Source organism: Pelobates fuscus, chromosome 6 (assembly GCF_036172605.1).
Source record: "Pelobates fuscus isolate aPelFus1 chromosome 6, aPelFus1.pri, whole genome shotgun sequence".
Taxonomy (NCBI): domain Eukaryota; kingdom Metazoa; phylum Chordata; class Amphibia; order Anura; family Pelobatidae; genus Pelobates; species Pelobates fuscus.
Genome location: NC_086322.1, coordinates 301,390,397 through 301,405,628, shown reverse-complemented (window position 1 = coordinate 301,405,628; position 15,232 = coordinate 301,390,397). Strand labels below are relative to the sequence as shown.

The 15,232-nt window shown below is 42.9% G+C and overlaps 1 protein-coding gene across 1 annotated transcript; it reads right to left on the bottom strand.

Annotated features, from left to right (window-relative positions):
* Positions 1-1,775: 1,775 nt before the first annotated feature.
* Positions 1,776-13,346, bottom strand: CTSZ (cathepsin Z). The gene is made up of 6 exons (XM_063459634.1): positions 13,146-13,346; positions 8,803-8,966; positions 8,026-8,205; positions 7,445-7,595; positions 3,377-3,542; positions 1,776-2,518 (listed from the first exon to the last, which is right to left on the bottom strand). The coding sequence occupies exons 1-6, from the start codon at positions 13,262-13,264 to the stop codon at positions 2,405-2,407; spliced, it is 894 nt and encodes a 297-aa protein (XP_063315704.1). The 5' UTR covers positions 13,265-13,346; the 3' UTR covers positions 1,776-2,404.
* Positions 13,347-15,232: the final 1,886 nt, after the last annotated feature.

Genomic DNA, 15,232 nt, shown 5'->3' with positions numbered 1-15,232 from the left:
GCTCTGTGTTTGTGTGTGTATCTCTTGTATTGCACAGCCTGTGTGTGTGTCTCTTTTATTGCACAGCCTGTGTGTGTGTCTTTTGTATTGCACAGCCTGTGTGTGTGTCTTTTGTATTGCACAGCCTGTGTGTGTGTCTTTTGTATTGCACAGCCTGTGTGTGTCTTTTGTATTGCACAGCCTGTTTGTGTGTGTATCTCTTGTATTGCACAGCCTGTGTGTGTGTCTCTTTTATTGCACAGCCTGTGTGTGTGTCTTTTGTATTGCACAGCCTGTGTGTGTCTTTTGTATTGCACAGCCTGTGTGTGTGTGTATCTCTTGTATTGCACAGCCTGTGTGTGTGTGTATCTCTTGTATTGCACAGCCTGTGCGTGCGTCTCTTGTACTGCACAGCCTGTGCGTGTCTCTTGTACTGCACAGCCTGTGCGTGTCTCTTGTACTGCACAGCCTGTGCTTGTGTGTCTCTTGTATTGCACAGGCTGTGTGTGTGTCTCTTGTATTGCACAGCCTGTGTGTGTGTCTTTTGTATTGCACAGCCTGTGTGTGTGTCTTTTGTATTGCACAGCCTGTGTGTGTGTCTCTTGTATTGCACAGGCTGTGTGTGTGTCTTTTGTATTGCACAGGCTGTGTGTGTGTCTTTTGTATTGCACAGGCTGTGTGTGTCTCTTTTGTATTGCACAGCCTGTGTGTGTCTTTTGTATTGCACAGCCTGTGTGTGTGTGTCTCTTGTATTGCACAGGCTGTGTGTGTGTGTATCTCTTGTATTGCACAGGCTGTGTGTGTGTGTATCTCTTGTATTGCACAGGCTGTGTGTGTGTCTTTTGTATTGTACAGCCTGTGTGTGTGTCTCTTGTATTGCACAGCCTGTGTGTGTGTCTCTTGTATTGCACAGCCTGTGTTCTTTTATATTGCACAGCCTGTGTGTGTGTCTTTTGTATTGCACAGCCTGTGTTCTTTTATATTGCACAGCCTGTGTGTGTGTCTTTTGTATTGCACAGCCTGTGTGTGTGTCTTTTGTATTGCACAGCCTGTGTGTGTGTGTCTTTTGTATTGCACAGCCTGTGTGTGTGTCTTTTGTATTGCACAGCCTGTGCGTGTGTGTCTTTTGTATTGCACAGCCTGTGCGTGTGTGTCTTTTGTATTGCACAGCCTGTGTGTGTGTCTTTTGTATTGCACAGCCTGTTTGTGTGTCTTTTGTATTGCACAGCCTGTGTGTGTGTGTCTTTTGTATTGCACAGCCTGTGTGTGTGTGTCTTTTGTATTGCACAGCCTGTGCGTGTGTGTCTCTTGTATTGCACAGGCTGTGTGCATCTTGCTGAGTGTATGTATGTGAGCTATAAGAACTTGTTTTTGTCTGCAGGCTTTGTGTGTCCTTTAGTGTTTATGGTCTGTCAGTGAGCTGTGAGCGCGCGCATGCTTTGTAGTGTGCATCTTGCTTGTGCATGTAATTATGAGCATATGTGTCATGTATTGTGAAATCTGTGTATGGTTTTTATGTAAGAATTTGCAGTGTTACCCTAAAAAGTAAATCCCAGATATGTGATATAATACTGTATTGGCCAATCCCAGCTATGTGACATAATGCTGTATAAGCCGATCCCAGCTATGTGACATAATGCTGTATAAGCCGATCCCAGCTATGTGACATAATGCTGTATAAGCCGATCCCAGCTATGTGACATAATGCTGTATACGCCAATCCCAGCTATGTGATTTAATGCTGTATACGCCAATCCCAGCTATGTGATTTAATGCTCTAAAATAAAGGAATAATCTTTGGTTGAATCAGTATATCAAAATTTATTGTAACCTCTCGTCACGCTCTCTGCAATGGCACAGCGTCCCTATATTTCCACCATTGTTGTGGTATTTAAACCAGGAATAGCCTTTGTCTGGCGTACGTGTCATAATGCTCTGCACTAAGGGATCCACCTTCCAATTCCATCTGACATTATAACCGCCATTCTCAGCCAGTTTCCTTGTCACACATGTGACCTCATGTCCCTGTGATAGCATACCCGGCGCCCCCTCTGGGTGGAAAAGAGCATTGCAGACGATCCCTACCAGCTTAGCCCATTCTTTCTATGTAGATTTGTTTATTATTTATGTAGCGCCATCAGATTCCGTAGCGCAGACATTTCCCCAGTTGTGTACCAATCTCTGTTATGCTCATTACAGCTCTATTGGATGATCTAGCTGATTCTGCCGCTTTGCTCTGTTTACTGAAAGCTGATTTATTATTTTGTGTTTTGGTGAGGTTGGCATAGAAAATGTAAAAAATTTAAAAAAAGAAGCCTATACTGTATTTCTGCAGTGTGTGATCTGGGCACAATGCTTAGAATTCACAGCAAAATGTTTAGTCTTTAAGGGAATCCTAAAAGTGAGTTTCCCTCACTTTCAATGGTCATACAAGAATGGGATCTCCATATGCACAGTCCTCCTCAATGGCCAGGTTGTAGTTGGCTCCTTGTCCTCCTTTGTATGTGCTGGTCACTATACGAAGCCACCCAGCCTCGCCCTGCGGAGAGAAGAAATCAATAAGGATCGTATAATGAGCAATTGTAGCTAAATGATCTGTTAGATGGCACTGGGTGTGTGATAAGGGAGATCTGGGACTTCTAAACCGGTCTGTGGGATTTATAGTAAACACAAATGGTTATTTAAAATGATTAGAGATGGCACCAGTCTGTCTCATCACACGCATACACAAATACAAAAATAAATAAATATCACTGTTTAGTAGATATAACCCAAATGAAAACATGCATGCCGTAATGATGCATTTTGTCATTGGGGTTATATCTAAAAATAGATTGTAAAAGAAACTGCAGTTCTCTTATCTGCAGCCTTTGCAAGCCCTCCTTTTCTAACTCCGCCCACACTTTCTGTGACTGTCCAATCACAGACTTCCCAATGCAGCTCAATGAGAAGTCTTTGTAAGGCAGGTGCTCTGAGCAATTGTTCCTCTTGAGTTTATCTTCACTGAGCTAACCAAACCAGGAAGTAACAGGACCGGTTGTCTGACCGCCAAGGGTGTGTAACCAGGTCCATTTATACAAGTGACCATTTCTATTGAAATCTGAAATTCAGGAAGTTGACGTGCTCCAAGGGTCTGGAGTGTCACTTTAAATATTCCTGTTAGAATGCATTTTCTGGAAAAAGAAATGTGTAATATAAAAATATACATTATGGATATATATAGTTGATGTGTATTATTGGTGGAAGTCAAACCTGATTTCCATATTCTAAGACATCGACATTACCACTGCTCTAACCAGCCGAATTATTGTTAGATATTGTAGTTTTGTGGGTTTTAAGGCTTTTCTCTTTGAGTTTAGACAATTTGTTAATCTGTGGCCTCCCAAGAAAGTCTCACCCAGGGTTCTCCCCAAGAGTTGCGAACAATCCAGTACTCCACGTTATTCTCATCTACTCCCCATCCAGCCACCGAGACAATGTGGTTGACCATTGGTGAGCGTTGGTATTCTGCATACAAGCCTCCCGTATAAGCATCCAGTTTTTCCGTAGCCATTATCCCACAGCTGCAATGGGAAGTGGAGAACACAGGTTAGTGCAACGCTTGGGTAATGGCTTTCCCCCAAATCTCCCCCAAACCACTGCAAAAAGCAGCAATGGATAAAAAAAAAAAAAAACATTACCTCAGATTAGATCTGTCATTACCGAGCGCTTGAACCGCCAATACAAGTCAATGTCATTGTGACTCCCCTTTTGGGTGTCATCCATATATTGCGTGCAGGTTGGTTGCAGAAATAATGGGGTTCCCATGATCAGGGGACTCCTAGATATGTTTGATAAATTGTATGACTCGTGTAGTGACTATGGCAGGGGATTTAAGGAGTTTATTTTGTTGTGTTTCTAAAGGGACAGTAAATAAAACCAAATACAAACGTTTATTTTTGTCTTTGTGTAGTGTAACTGTTTATAAATGTAGGGGTGTAAATGTGTGTAGTGTCATTGTGAATGCAGATTGTTAATGTGTGTAGTGTCACTGTGAATGTAGATAGTATTTTTTGTGTAAATGCAGGGGTCTATTTGTGTGTAGTGTAACTGTGTGTGTGTGTCAATGCAGGGGTCTATTTGTGTGTAGTGTCACTGTGTTTGAACGCAGGGGTATATTTGTGTGTAGTGTCACTGTGTTTGAACGCAGGGGTATATTTGTGTGTAGTGTAACTGTTTTTGAACGCAGGGGTATATTTGTGTGTAGTGTAACTGTGTGTGTGAACGCAGGGGTATATTTGTATGTAGTGTAACTGTGTGTGTGTCAATGCAGGGATGTATTTGTGTGTAGTGTAACTGTGTGTGTAAAGGCAGGGGTGTATTTGTGTGTAGTGTAACTGTGTGTGAACGCAGGGGTATATTTGTATGTAGTGTAACTGTGTGTGTGAACGCAGGGGTATATTTGTATGTAGTGTAACTGTGTGTGTCAATGCAGGGATGTATTTGTGTGTAGTGTAACTGTGTGTGTAAAGGCAGGGGTGTATTTGTGTGTAGTGTAACTGTGTGTGAACGCAGGGGTGTATTTGTGTGTAGTGTAACTGTGTGTGTGTCAATGCAGGGGTGTATTTGTGTGTAGTGTAACTGTGTGTGTGAACGCAGGGGTATATTTGTATGTAGTGTAACTGTGTGTGTGTCAATGCAGGGGTGTATTTGTATGTAGTGTAACTGTGTGTGTGTCAATGCAGGGGTGTATTTGTGTGTAGTGTAACTGTGTGTGTGAACGCAGGGGTATATTTGTATGTAGTGTAACTGTGTGTGTGAACGCAGGGGTGTATTTGTGTGTAGTGTAACTGTGTGTGTGTGTAAATGCAGGGGTCTATTTGTGTGTAGTGTAACTGTGTGTTTGAACGCAGGGGTATATTTGTGTGTAGTGTAACTATGTGTGTAAACGCAGGGGTGTAATTGTGTGTAGTGTAACTGTGTGTGAACGCAGGGGTGTATTTGTGTGTAGTGTAACTGTGTGTGTGAACGCAGGGGTGTATTTGTGTGTAGTGTAACTGTGTGTGAACGCAGGGGTATATTTGTATGTAGAGTAACTGTGTGTGTGTCAATGCAGGGATGTATTTGTGTGTAGTGTAACTGTGTGTGTAAAGGCAGGGGTGTATTTGTGTGTAGTGTCATTGTGAATGCAGATTGTTAATGTGTGTAGTGTCACTGTTAACGTAGATAGTATTTTTTGTGTAAATGCAGGGGTCTATTTGTGTGTAGTGTAACTGTGTGTGTGTCAATGCAGGGGTGTATTTGTGTGTAGTGTAACTGTGTGTGAACGCAGGAGTGTATTTGTGTGTAGTGTAACTGTGTGTCAACGCAGGGGTGTATTTGTGTGTAGTGTAACTGTGTGTGTGAACGCAGGGGTATATTTGTATGTAGTGTAACTGTGTGTCAATGCAGGGGTGTATTTGTGTGTAGTGTAACTGTGTGTGTGAACGCAGGGGTGTATTTGTGTGTAGTGTAACTGTGTGTGTCAATGCAGGGGTGTATTTGTGTGTAGTGTAACTGTGTGTGTAAAGGCAGGGGTGTAAATGTGTGTACTGTCATTGTGAATGCAGATTGTTAATGTGTGTAGTGTCATTATGAATGCAGATTGTTAGTGTGTAGTGTCACTGTGAATGTAGATAATATTTTTGGTGTAAATGCAGGGGTCTATTTGTGTGTAGTGTAACTGTGTTTGAACGCAGGGGTATATTTGTGTGTAGTGTAACTGTGTGTGTAAAGGCAGGGGTGTATTTGTGTGTAGTGTAACTGTGTGTGTGAACGCAGGGGTATATTTGTATGTAGTGTAACTGTGTGTGTGTGTCAATGCAGGGGTATATTTGTGTGTAGTGTAACTGTGTGTGTAAAGGCAGGGGTGTATTTGTGTGTAGTGTAACTGTGTGTGTGAACGCAGGGGTATATTTGTATGTAGTGTAACTGTGTGTGTGTGTCAATGCAGGGATGTATTTGTGTGTAGTGTAACTGTGTGTGTAAAGGCAGGGGTGTATTTGTGTGTAGTGTCATTGTGAATGCAGATTGTTAATGTGTGTAGTGTCACTGTTAATGTAGATAGTATTTTTTGTGTAAATGCAGGGGTGTATTTGTGTGTGGTGTAACTGTGTGTGTGTCACTGCAGGGGTATATTTGTGTGTAGTGTAACTGTGTGTGTGAACGCAGGGGTATATTTGTGTGTAGTGTAACTGTGTGTGTATCAATGCAGGGGTGTATTTGTGTGTAGTGTAACACTGTGTGTGAACGCAGGGGTATATTTGTATGTAGTGTAACTGTGTGTGTGTCACTGCAGGGGTATATTTGTGTGTAGTGTAACTGTGTGTGTGAACGCAGGGGTATATTTGTGTGTAGTGTAACTGTGTGTGTGTCAATGCAGGGGTGTATTTGTGTGTAGTGTAACTGTGTGTGTGAACGCAGGGGTATATTTGTATGTAGTGTAACTGTGTGTGTGTCAATGCAGGGGTGTATTTGTGTGTAGTGTAACTGTGTGTGAACGCAGGGGTATATTTGTATGTAGTGTAACTGTGTGTGTGTCAATGCAGGGATGTATTTGTGTGTAGTGTCATTGTGAATGCAGATTGTTAATGTGTGTAGTGTCACTGTTAATGTAGATAGTATTTTTTGTGTAAATGCAGGGGTGTATTTGTGTGTGGTGTAACTGTGTATGTGTCAATGCAGGGGTATATTTGTGTGTAGTGTAACTGTGTGTGTATCAATGCAGGGGTGTATTTGTGTGTAGTGTAACACTGTGTGTGAACGCAGGGGTATATTTGTATGTAGTGTAACTGTGTGTGTGTCAATGCAGGGGTGTATTGTGTGTAGTGTAACTGTGTGTGTCAATGTAGGGGTGTATTTGTGTGTAGTGTAACTGTGTGTGTGAACGCAGGGGTCTATTTGTGTGTAGTGTAACTGTGTGTGTCAATCTAGGGGTGTATTTGTGTGTAGTGTAACTGTGTGTGTGAACGCAGGGGTGTATTTGTGTGTAGTGTAACTGTGTGTGTGTCAATACAGGGGTGTATTTGTGTGTAGTGTAACTGTGTGTGTAAAGGCAGGGGTGTATTTGTGTGTAGTGTCATCGTGAATGCAGATATTTAATGTGTGTAGTGTCACTGTTAATGTAGATAGTATTTTTGTATAAATGCAGGGGTGTATTTGTGTGTGGTGTAACTGTGTGTGAACGCAGGGGTATATTTGTGTGTAGTGTAACTGTGTGTGTAAACGCAGGGGTGTAATTGTGTGTAGTGTAACTGTGTGTGTAAACGCAGGGGTGTAATTGTGTGTACTGTAACTGTGTGTAACATACACTGCCAGTCATACTGTGTCATGTTCTGAGATTTTAAAAATGTATTTAGTAATTTTCCCATGTCCACTCCATCGAGTGTTTCATTGTCGCAGCATCCTACGCTTGGGGTAAACTATAAATAAAAAAGTTATGACAAACCTGATTGGACCGTTTTTGTAGATTTCCGCCATCATTTTTTCTCTTCCACTGACCGACCCATAGTCCCCGACCTTCCACAGGGTGTAATTGGTCAGAGAGAAGCATTGCCCGAAGGTGACACAGGTCCCGCACTGATTGAATTTGTCACATGCTAAAGTTTACAACAAAACAGAATAAATAACTGGACTGATGGCAAAGGCCAAGCAGAAAGAACACAATAGGGGTCATTGGGGGGGAACAAGTAGGTGTTATGGTGGGGACAGGTACTGGTCATCGGGGGACAAGTAGGGGTCATGGGGGGGATAGGTACGTGTCATGGGGGGGACAGGTAGGGGTCATAGAGGGATAGGTAGGTGTCATGGGGGGGGGACAGATAGTGGTTATGGTGGGGAGAGCTATGTATAAAGAATCCATGGAGTGTTAGTGGTGAATAAGGAGTTGATAGGTTTATTTATATTCAGTAAAGCCCTTTGAATATAAAAAAAGTTTGGACTCTCAAAGTGCTAGAGTTTCTCTTTCTAAAATGCACTCATTCTGCTTGGTCCTAATGTTTCCCGTGGGCTTTTCCCCATTTGTCTTACCCTGATCCTTGGCCTGATAATTGTTGCAGGTTTCGTCGGGTATTCCATGTTGGTGAGCATAGTCCCAGACTCCAAGATGGTCGCCTCCCTCGCAGGATCCCGCTTCCCCGCAGTCAATGACATTCTGTACAGACAGGTAGGCGGATGGCCATATCCCCTTCCTCTTTATATTAATACGGTCTGTGAGGAGAAACAATATGCGTGTGTACACTTGTTTTATAAAGAGGCTTTTACAAGCTGGCCTCCTGCGTGGTGGCAAACACTGGGACTATGACATGTCTGTGCGTAAACACTAGATTTACCAGAATGTGTCTCCAGAACCTAGAATGTGCTTACCTAGTGTATGTCGTGTTTAAATATTTCATGAGATGCCAAGTGTGCAAATATTTTATTTAATACTTTACAAGTGTGCAAATATTTTATTTACTACTTTACAAGTGTGCAAATATTTTTGTATTTTGAATTTATAAATAAGTTTTGGCAGGGCATTCTACAGCTACTATCCCCATATGTCAAACTTGTTTTGTTAAAATGAATTGTTTGTCTTGGTTTATCTATTGTACAGAGCTGCAGAATACGTTGGGACTACATACATGAACCAGTTTACAACCATTGTTTGATTTCTCCTCCTCTCCCTATGCTCTCTCTATACGGACTACCAAGTGCAAAGGGCGAAGCTAATAACAATGACTAACAGGGAGATAAGATGTAGGAAAATGGTCATTTTGTGAATAAAACCTGACATTTTTAACGTGATGTTATTGGTACAGAATTTACCTGCCATGGCGCTAGTGCTCCCGTGGGCCCAACATGAGCCGCAGTATTGGGGGATGTGCTGGTTACGCGTTGTGCTGACATAATTGACGCCATTCAAGTTGCGCCAATCCCAAGCCTTTGGCAGACTTTCCACTGGGATGTATTCATGGGGCCGTGGATAATTCCTAGAGCAGGGAGGACAAAAACCTATTACTACAAGCATAGAAACATAGAATGTGACGGCAGATAAGAAACATTCGGCCCATCTAGTCTGCCCAACATGAAGAATCTGGTCAGCGCTCTGGCAATGAAATGGTTAATGTTAGACAGTGAATGAAGAAATTTCAGTGTGGGTTGCGTTACCAGAAATCATGTGACCGACAGTTAAAATGGCTGCTCTCGGTAACATACACAGGGATATCCATTACAATTTTAAGATCAAAATAGACAAATTGCTATGATTTTGGTCTAAAATGTAAAATTCACTTAGAATTCTTGACAATTTTACTTACAGGTAAGGACTCTTTGACACAGCAAAAAAAAAATTTAATCTGAGAAACTGGAAGAGGGTTCATCATGTATTGAGGTGTATGAAAGGCGGGATTTGAGAAAACGGCTTTTCGTGTGTAATGTCAGTATTTCATAACCGCTCAGGGTTAATATCTCATCCAGCGGATATTACTTTTCAGATACTTTGTAACCAGTACTTCCTTTTCCAGATAAACACTTAGTAACACTTAGAGAACCCTGTGGTCTGGAACAAGAGACCGTCTGTGCTGTCTCATCATTGGATGCACTGGTACCACGTTTCACATGTAATGAGCGAAAGCGAAATATAAATGTCACCTGAGCTTCGAGAGAGGGACTGTTAGGGTGACTTCAGGAAATAATGAAATTAAATATATTTTCACATATATGTTGTAGATGCATGGAATGACCTTCCAGCACAGACGGTAGAGACTAATACAGTGAATTGGACTATCAGGAAATAGGTGCTGTTATAAACTAGGATGGGAAGAGATTCCCGTCATGTTGTGAAATATATCACAGATAATACATCACATGATCAGATTATCATATGTTTAAAGGAGCACTCTCACTAATTTATATATATCTTCCAGATTAATTCTGGTCAGATTCTAATAGAGAAGCATAGAGATGCACGGTAGTTGCTGTGATCTGCCAATCCAGGAGCTCTCTATGAAAATAACTGATTCCAATACTTCACATAGAGAATCATTGGACGCACACTGTCTGGCGCTGGGGTACTTTGCGTGGCCCTCAATCCCTCTGTTACTGTGTCACTATACCCCACTCCCTCTAACATGTAAGCTCACTGAGCAGGGCCCTCAATCCCTCTGTTACTGTGTCACTATACCCCACTCCCTCTAACATGTAAACTCATTGAGCAGGGCCCTCAATCCCTCTGTTACTGTGTCACTATACCCCACTCCCTCTAACATGTAATCTCACTGAGCAGGGCCCTCAATCCCTCTGTTACTGTGTCACTATACCCCACTCCCTCTAACATGTAAACTCACTGAGCAGGGCCATCAATCCCTCTGTTACTGTGTCACTATACCCCACTCCCTCTAGCATGTAAACTCATTAAGCAGGGCCCTCAATCCCTCTGTTACTGTGTCACTATACCCTACTCCCTCTAGCATGTAAACTCATTGAGCAGGGCCCTCAATCCCTCTGTTACTGTGTCACTATACCCTACTCCCTCTAGCATGTAAACTCATTGAGCAGGGCCCTCAATCCCTCTGTTACTGTGTCACTATACCCTACTCCCTCTAACATGTAAACTCACTGAGCGGGGCCCTCAATCCCTCTGTTACTGTGTCACTATACCCCACTCCCTCTAGCATGTAAACTCACTGAGCAGGGCTCTCAATCCCTCTGTTACTGTGTCACTATACCCCACTCCCTCTAGCATGTAAACTCATTGAGCAGGGCCCTCAATCCCTCTGTTACTGTGTCATTATACCCCACTCCCTCTAACATGTAAACTCACTGAGCAGGCCCTCAATCCCTCTGTTACAGTGACACAGTAACAGAGGGCCCTCAATCCCTCTGTTACTGTGTCACTATACCCCATTGAGCAGGGCCCTCAATCCCTCTGTTACTGTGTCACTATACCCCACTCCCTCTAACATGTAAACTCACTGAGCAGGCCCTCAATCCCTTTGTTACTGTGTCACTATACCCCACTCCCTCTAGCATGTAAACTCACTGAGCAGGCCCATAATCCCTCTGTTACTGTGTCACTATACCCCACTACCTCTAGCATGTAACCTCACTGAGCAGGGCCCTCAATCCCTCTGTTACTGTGTCACTATACCCCACTACCTCTAGCATGTAACCTCACTGAGCAGGGCCCTCAATCCCTCTGTTACTGTGTCACTATACCCCACTCCCTCTAGCATGTAAACTCACTGAGCAGTGCCCTCAATCCCTCTGTTACTGTGTCACTATACCCCACTACCTCTAGCATGTAACCTCACTGAGCAGGGCCCTCAATCCCTCTGTTACTGTGTCACTATACCCCACTCCCTCTAGCATGTAAACTCACTGAGCAGGGCCCTCAATCCCTCTGTTACTGTGTCACTATACCCCACTCCCTCTAACATGTAAACTCACTGAGCAGGGCCCTCAATCCCTCTGTTACTGGGTCACTATACCCCACTCCCTCTAACATGTAAACTCACTGAGCAGGGCCCTCAATCCCTCTGTTACTGTGTCACTATACCCCACTCCCTCTAACATGTAAACTCACTGAGCAGGGCCCTCAATCCCTCTGTTACTGTGTCACTATACCCCACTCCCTCTTGCATGTAAACTCACTGAGCAGGGCTCTCAATCCCTCTGTTACTGTGTCACTATACCCCACTCCCTCTAGCATGTAAACTCACTGAGCAGGCCCTCAATCCCTCTGTTACTGGGTCACTATACCCCACTCCCTCTAACATGTAAACTCACTGAGCAGGGCCCTCAATCCCTCTGTTACTGTGTCACTATACCCCACTCCCTCTAACATGTAAACTCACTGAGCAGGGCCCTCAATCCCTCTGTTACTGTGTCACTATACCCCACTCCCTCTTGCATGTAAACTCACTGAGCAGGGCTCTCAATCCCTCTGTTACTGTGTCACTATACCCCACTCCCTCTAGCATGTAAACTCACTGAGCAGGCCCTCAATCCCTCTGTTACTGGGTCACTATACCCCACTCCCTCTAGCATGTAAACTCACTGAGCAGGTCCCTCAATCCCTCTGTTACTGTCATTATACCCCACTCCCTCTAGCATGTAAGCTCATTGAGCAGGGCCCTCAATCCCTCTGTTACTGTGTCACTATACCCCACTCCCTCTAGCATGTAAACTCACTGAGCAGGTCCCTCAATCCCTCTGTTACTGTGTCACTATACCCCAAGGGCGTTGGATATTATTCCGGGGGGCACTTTAAGTGCTCGGTTTCTTTATGGTAAAACTTTGTGTTCAGAAATAGATCTTAGTAGTAGAAATTCTTGGTCGAGTTAAAATGTTAATGTATACGGAATTTCTAATTTCTTCCAAATTCTATTTTGAATTCTTATCTCTGTTTATAAATTATGGCTAGTCCAATACACTGTATAACTGAGCCCTAATATTAGTGTGACTTAGATACATTGTATAACTGAGCCCTAATATTAGTGTGACTTAGATACATTGTATAACTGAGTCCTAATATTAGTGTGACTTAGATACATTGTATAACTGAGCCCTAATATTAGTGTGACTTAGATACATTGTATAACTGAGCCCCAAAGTTGGGGTGTCTTAGATACATTGTATAACCGAGCCTTAATGTTGGGGTGTCTTAGATACATTGTATAACCGAGCCTTAATGTTGGGGTGTCTTAGATACATTGTATAACTGAGCCCCAAAGTTGGGGTGTCTTAGATACATTGTATAACCGAGCCTTAATGTTGGGGTGTCTTAGATACATTGTATAACTGAGCCCCAAAGTTGGGGTGTCTTAGATACATTGTATAACCGAGCCTTAATGTTGGGGTGTCTTAGATACATTGTATAACCGAGCCTTAATGTTGGGGTGTCTTAGATACATTGTATAACTGAGCCTTAATGTTGGGGTGTCTTAGATAGATTGTACAGACCCCCATATTCTGATTCTTCATAAAAATAAAATAAAAAAAATACAAATGTGAGTAAGGGGTGACATCCACACACATTGAGACACAAACAGAGCAAATGAAGCATTGACTTTAAATGTTAACAATCAATGTGTTTAGTAAATCAGATCACAATGTGCCCAGCAGAGAGCTGGTCTGCAAAGCTTGCGCTCTAAGCATGTGGTACTTACTGAACCCCCTGGAGTCTCCTGGCTGCTGGCTTATAGCAGTGCTGCCCAGGTTTAAAATAAAAGCCCCCCTCAGTCCATGAAGTGAGGGCAGCTAGCAGGATGAGTCCCAGTCCGTTCATTGTGAAAGAGGAGAGAAACTCGTGATAAAAGCAGGAAGAAGCTTGTATTTAAAGCACAAAAACATCCCCCTGCTGACTCACAAAAAACAGCACTGCATGCTGGGAGAGGGGGGTGGGGAGGGCAGGGCACAATAAGTCAAGTGGTGTTTAATGGGCAGCATAGTGTCTAGGTGTGGAGAACAACACAGGATCTGTGATACCTTCTCAGAATAATATCATTGTTACATTGTGTCCTGCAATCATTCCCATTGGATCTCTCTACTAACACTAACAAACTGCAGCCTGGGCCTCGCAGGGTTAATAACACTGCAGGTATATAAGGGTTAATCTGTGTCATGTGACTGCTGAAACCTTGTCATATCTCCCCTGACCGCCAGCAAGCAATCAGTCAGATGACATCTCTGTATAACCACAGAATAGACAAAGTGGTTAAATACTGCGCTTCTGCGACTGATCCGATACCACAATACCATCATACTAGAACATGAGATAAAGGAACCCACTGACCTTTTATCAGATGCTCTCTGTGGATACGATGACAGTGGGCGAGAGCTGCAGACATTGTACGTCATACTTACTATCATTTTCCTTTACTTGGTCCTAAACCGTGGCAGCATTACTGTGGGCCCTCTCCTTCCAATTACTTCATGGGACAGGAGATCGATTTCCCTTATCCCCCAGTCTGAGCTTCCAATGTCTAAAGACAGGGGTGCGGCAGTGTTGTAGTACCATGGCCTATGACTACTAAAGAAAAATGACAGTAAAGATGAAAGCATTTTCCCTTTTCCTATGATATAAGTTTGGTAAATATCCAAGATCTAAAGAGAGTATGAGAGAGAAAGACCAAACATAAAATATAATGCCCGGAGACTTTATTTACAATAATTAAAGAGAAGTTGATTGTAGAATCTTTTTTTCCAAACTCGTCATTGACTGCAGCTGGTTGTGTTTAATAAATGTATTCTGAGACGCCCAGGGGACACTCTACAGATATGATCAGAGGACACGTTGACCGCAGCCGCCACAACGTGGAAAGTGCTCTCGTAGAATGCGTATGAATCCCGCCTTCATGGACTGGTATACTTTAAGATGGCCGCTGCTAGCGCTAGATTGTAAGCTCTTACCAGCAGGGTTCTTATCAACCTGTTGGTCTCATTTATCGTTAAATCTCCCCCTTTATAATATTGTAAAATGCCACAGAATTAGCTGGCGATATATAAATGCCGATTATGCTAATCCATCGGCTCAAACAGAATGAACATCCCATAGATCCTTTCTTGACTCCTGACAGTATGAAAAAAAAAATTACAAAATGTCTTCCTCCGTGAGGCAGGTTTGTTCAGATAAATCGCTAGACATCGAACGAGGTCCAAGGAATCCCACCATTTATCCTCTTCAGGACATCAGGAGAAAAATGTACATCAATCTGTAAGAGCTCTCTCACATGAAAGATCCTGGAGCTCTGCAATCCATGTCCTGACGTCAGAGCCGCTGTAAGAACAGTGTTAATTGTGAGAATGTGAAGAGGTACTTCACTCAAGGTTTCAATGGGTGCTCATTGAGTTTCTGAAGTACCAGAGCCTCAGAGTGGAGCTTTATCTTCATGTTTGCTGCAATAAATCATGCAATATCTGGATCAGAAGTCCATTTAGTTTTAGAGAGAGCTAACTATGAGAACTTTGACCAGGTCTCCTTGCAGGACATTCAAGGCTGTCACTTATAGAAGGGCTTGATATCTGCATGCCGTTCTTTGTGGACCGTTCATAAAGAACATACATAATATAGTAATAGTAAGATGTGGATATTTTTAAGACTAAAGCAACATTTCTATTTACTGGAGAAGAAAACCCTTGGACTTTTCAAATTCCAGGCCATCAAGCATAATGTCTATGCAGTGGGTAGAGAATTGGCCCCAGAGATAGAAGGTCTTCGACCACTGGAAGTTCCAAAGAGGATTCCCTCGAGCAG

Bases quoted from the DNA above. Each gene is read 5' to 3' on its own strand.
- CTSZ (XM_063459634.1), bottom strand. From the start codon at position 13,264: ATGAACGGACTGGGACTCATCCTGCTAGCTGCCCTCACTTCATGGACT. The intron at 8,967-13,145 runs GTAAGTACCACA...TCCCTGCTCTAG, and splicing joins AGGAGACTCCAGGGGGTTCA to GAATTATCCACGGCCCCATG. The intron at 8,206-8,802 runs GTAAATTCTGTA...TTCTCCTCACAG, and splicing joins GAGCACTAGCGCCATGGCAG to ACCGTATTAATATAAAGAGG.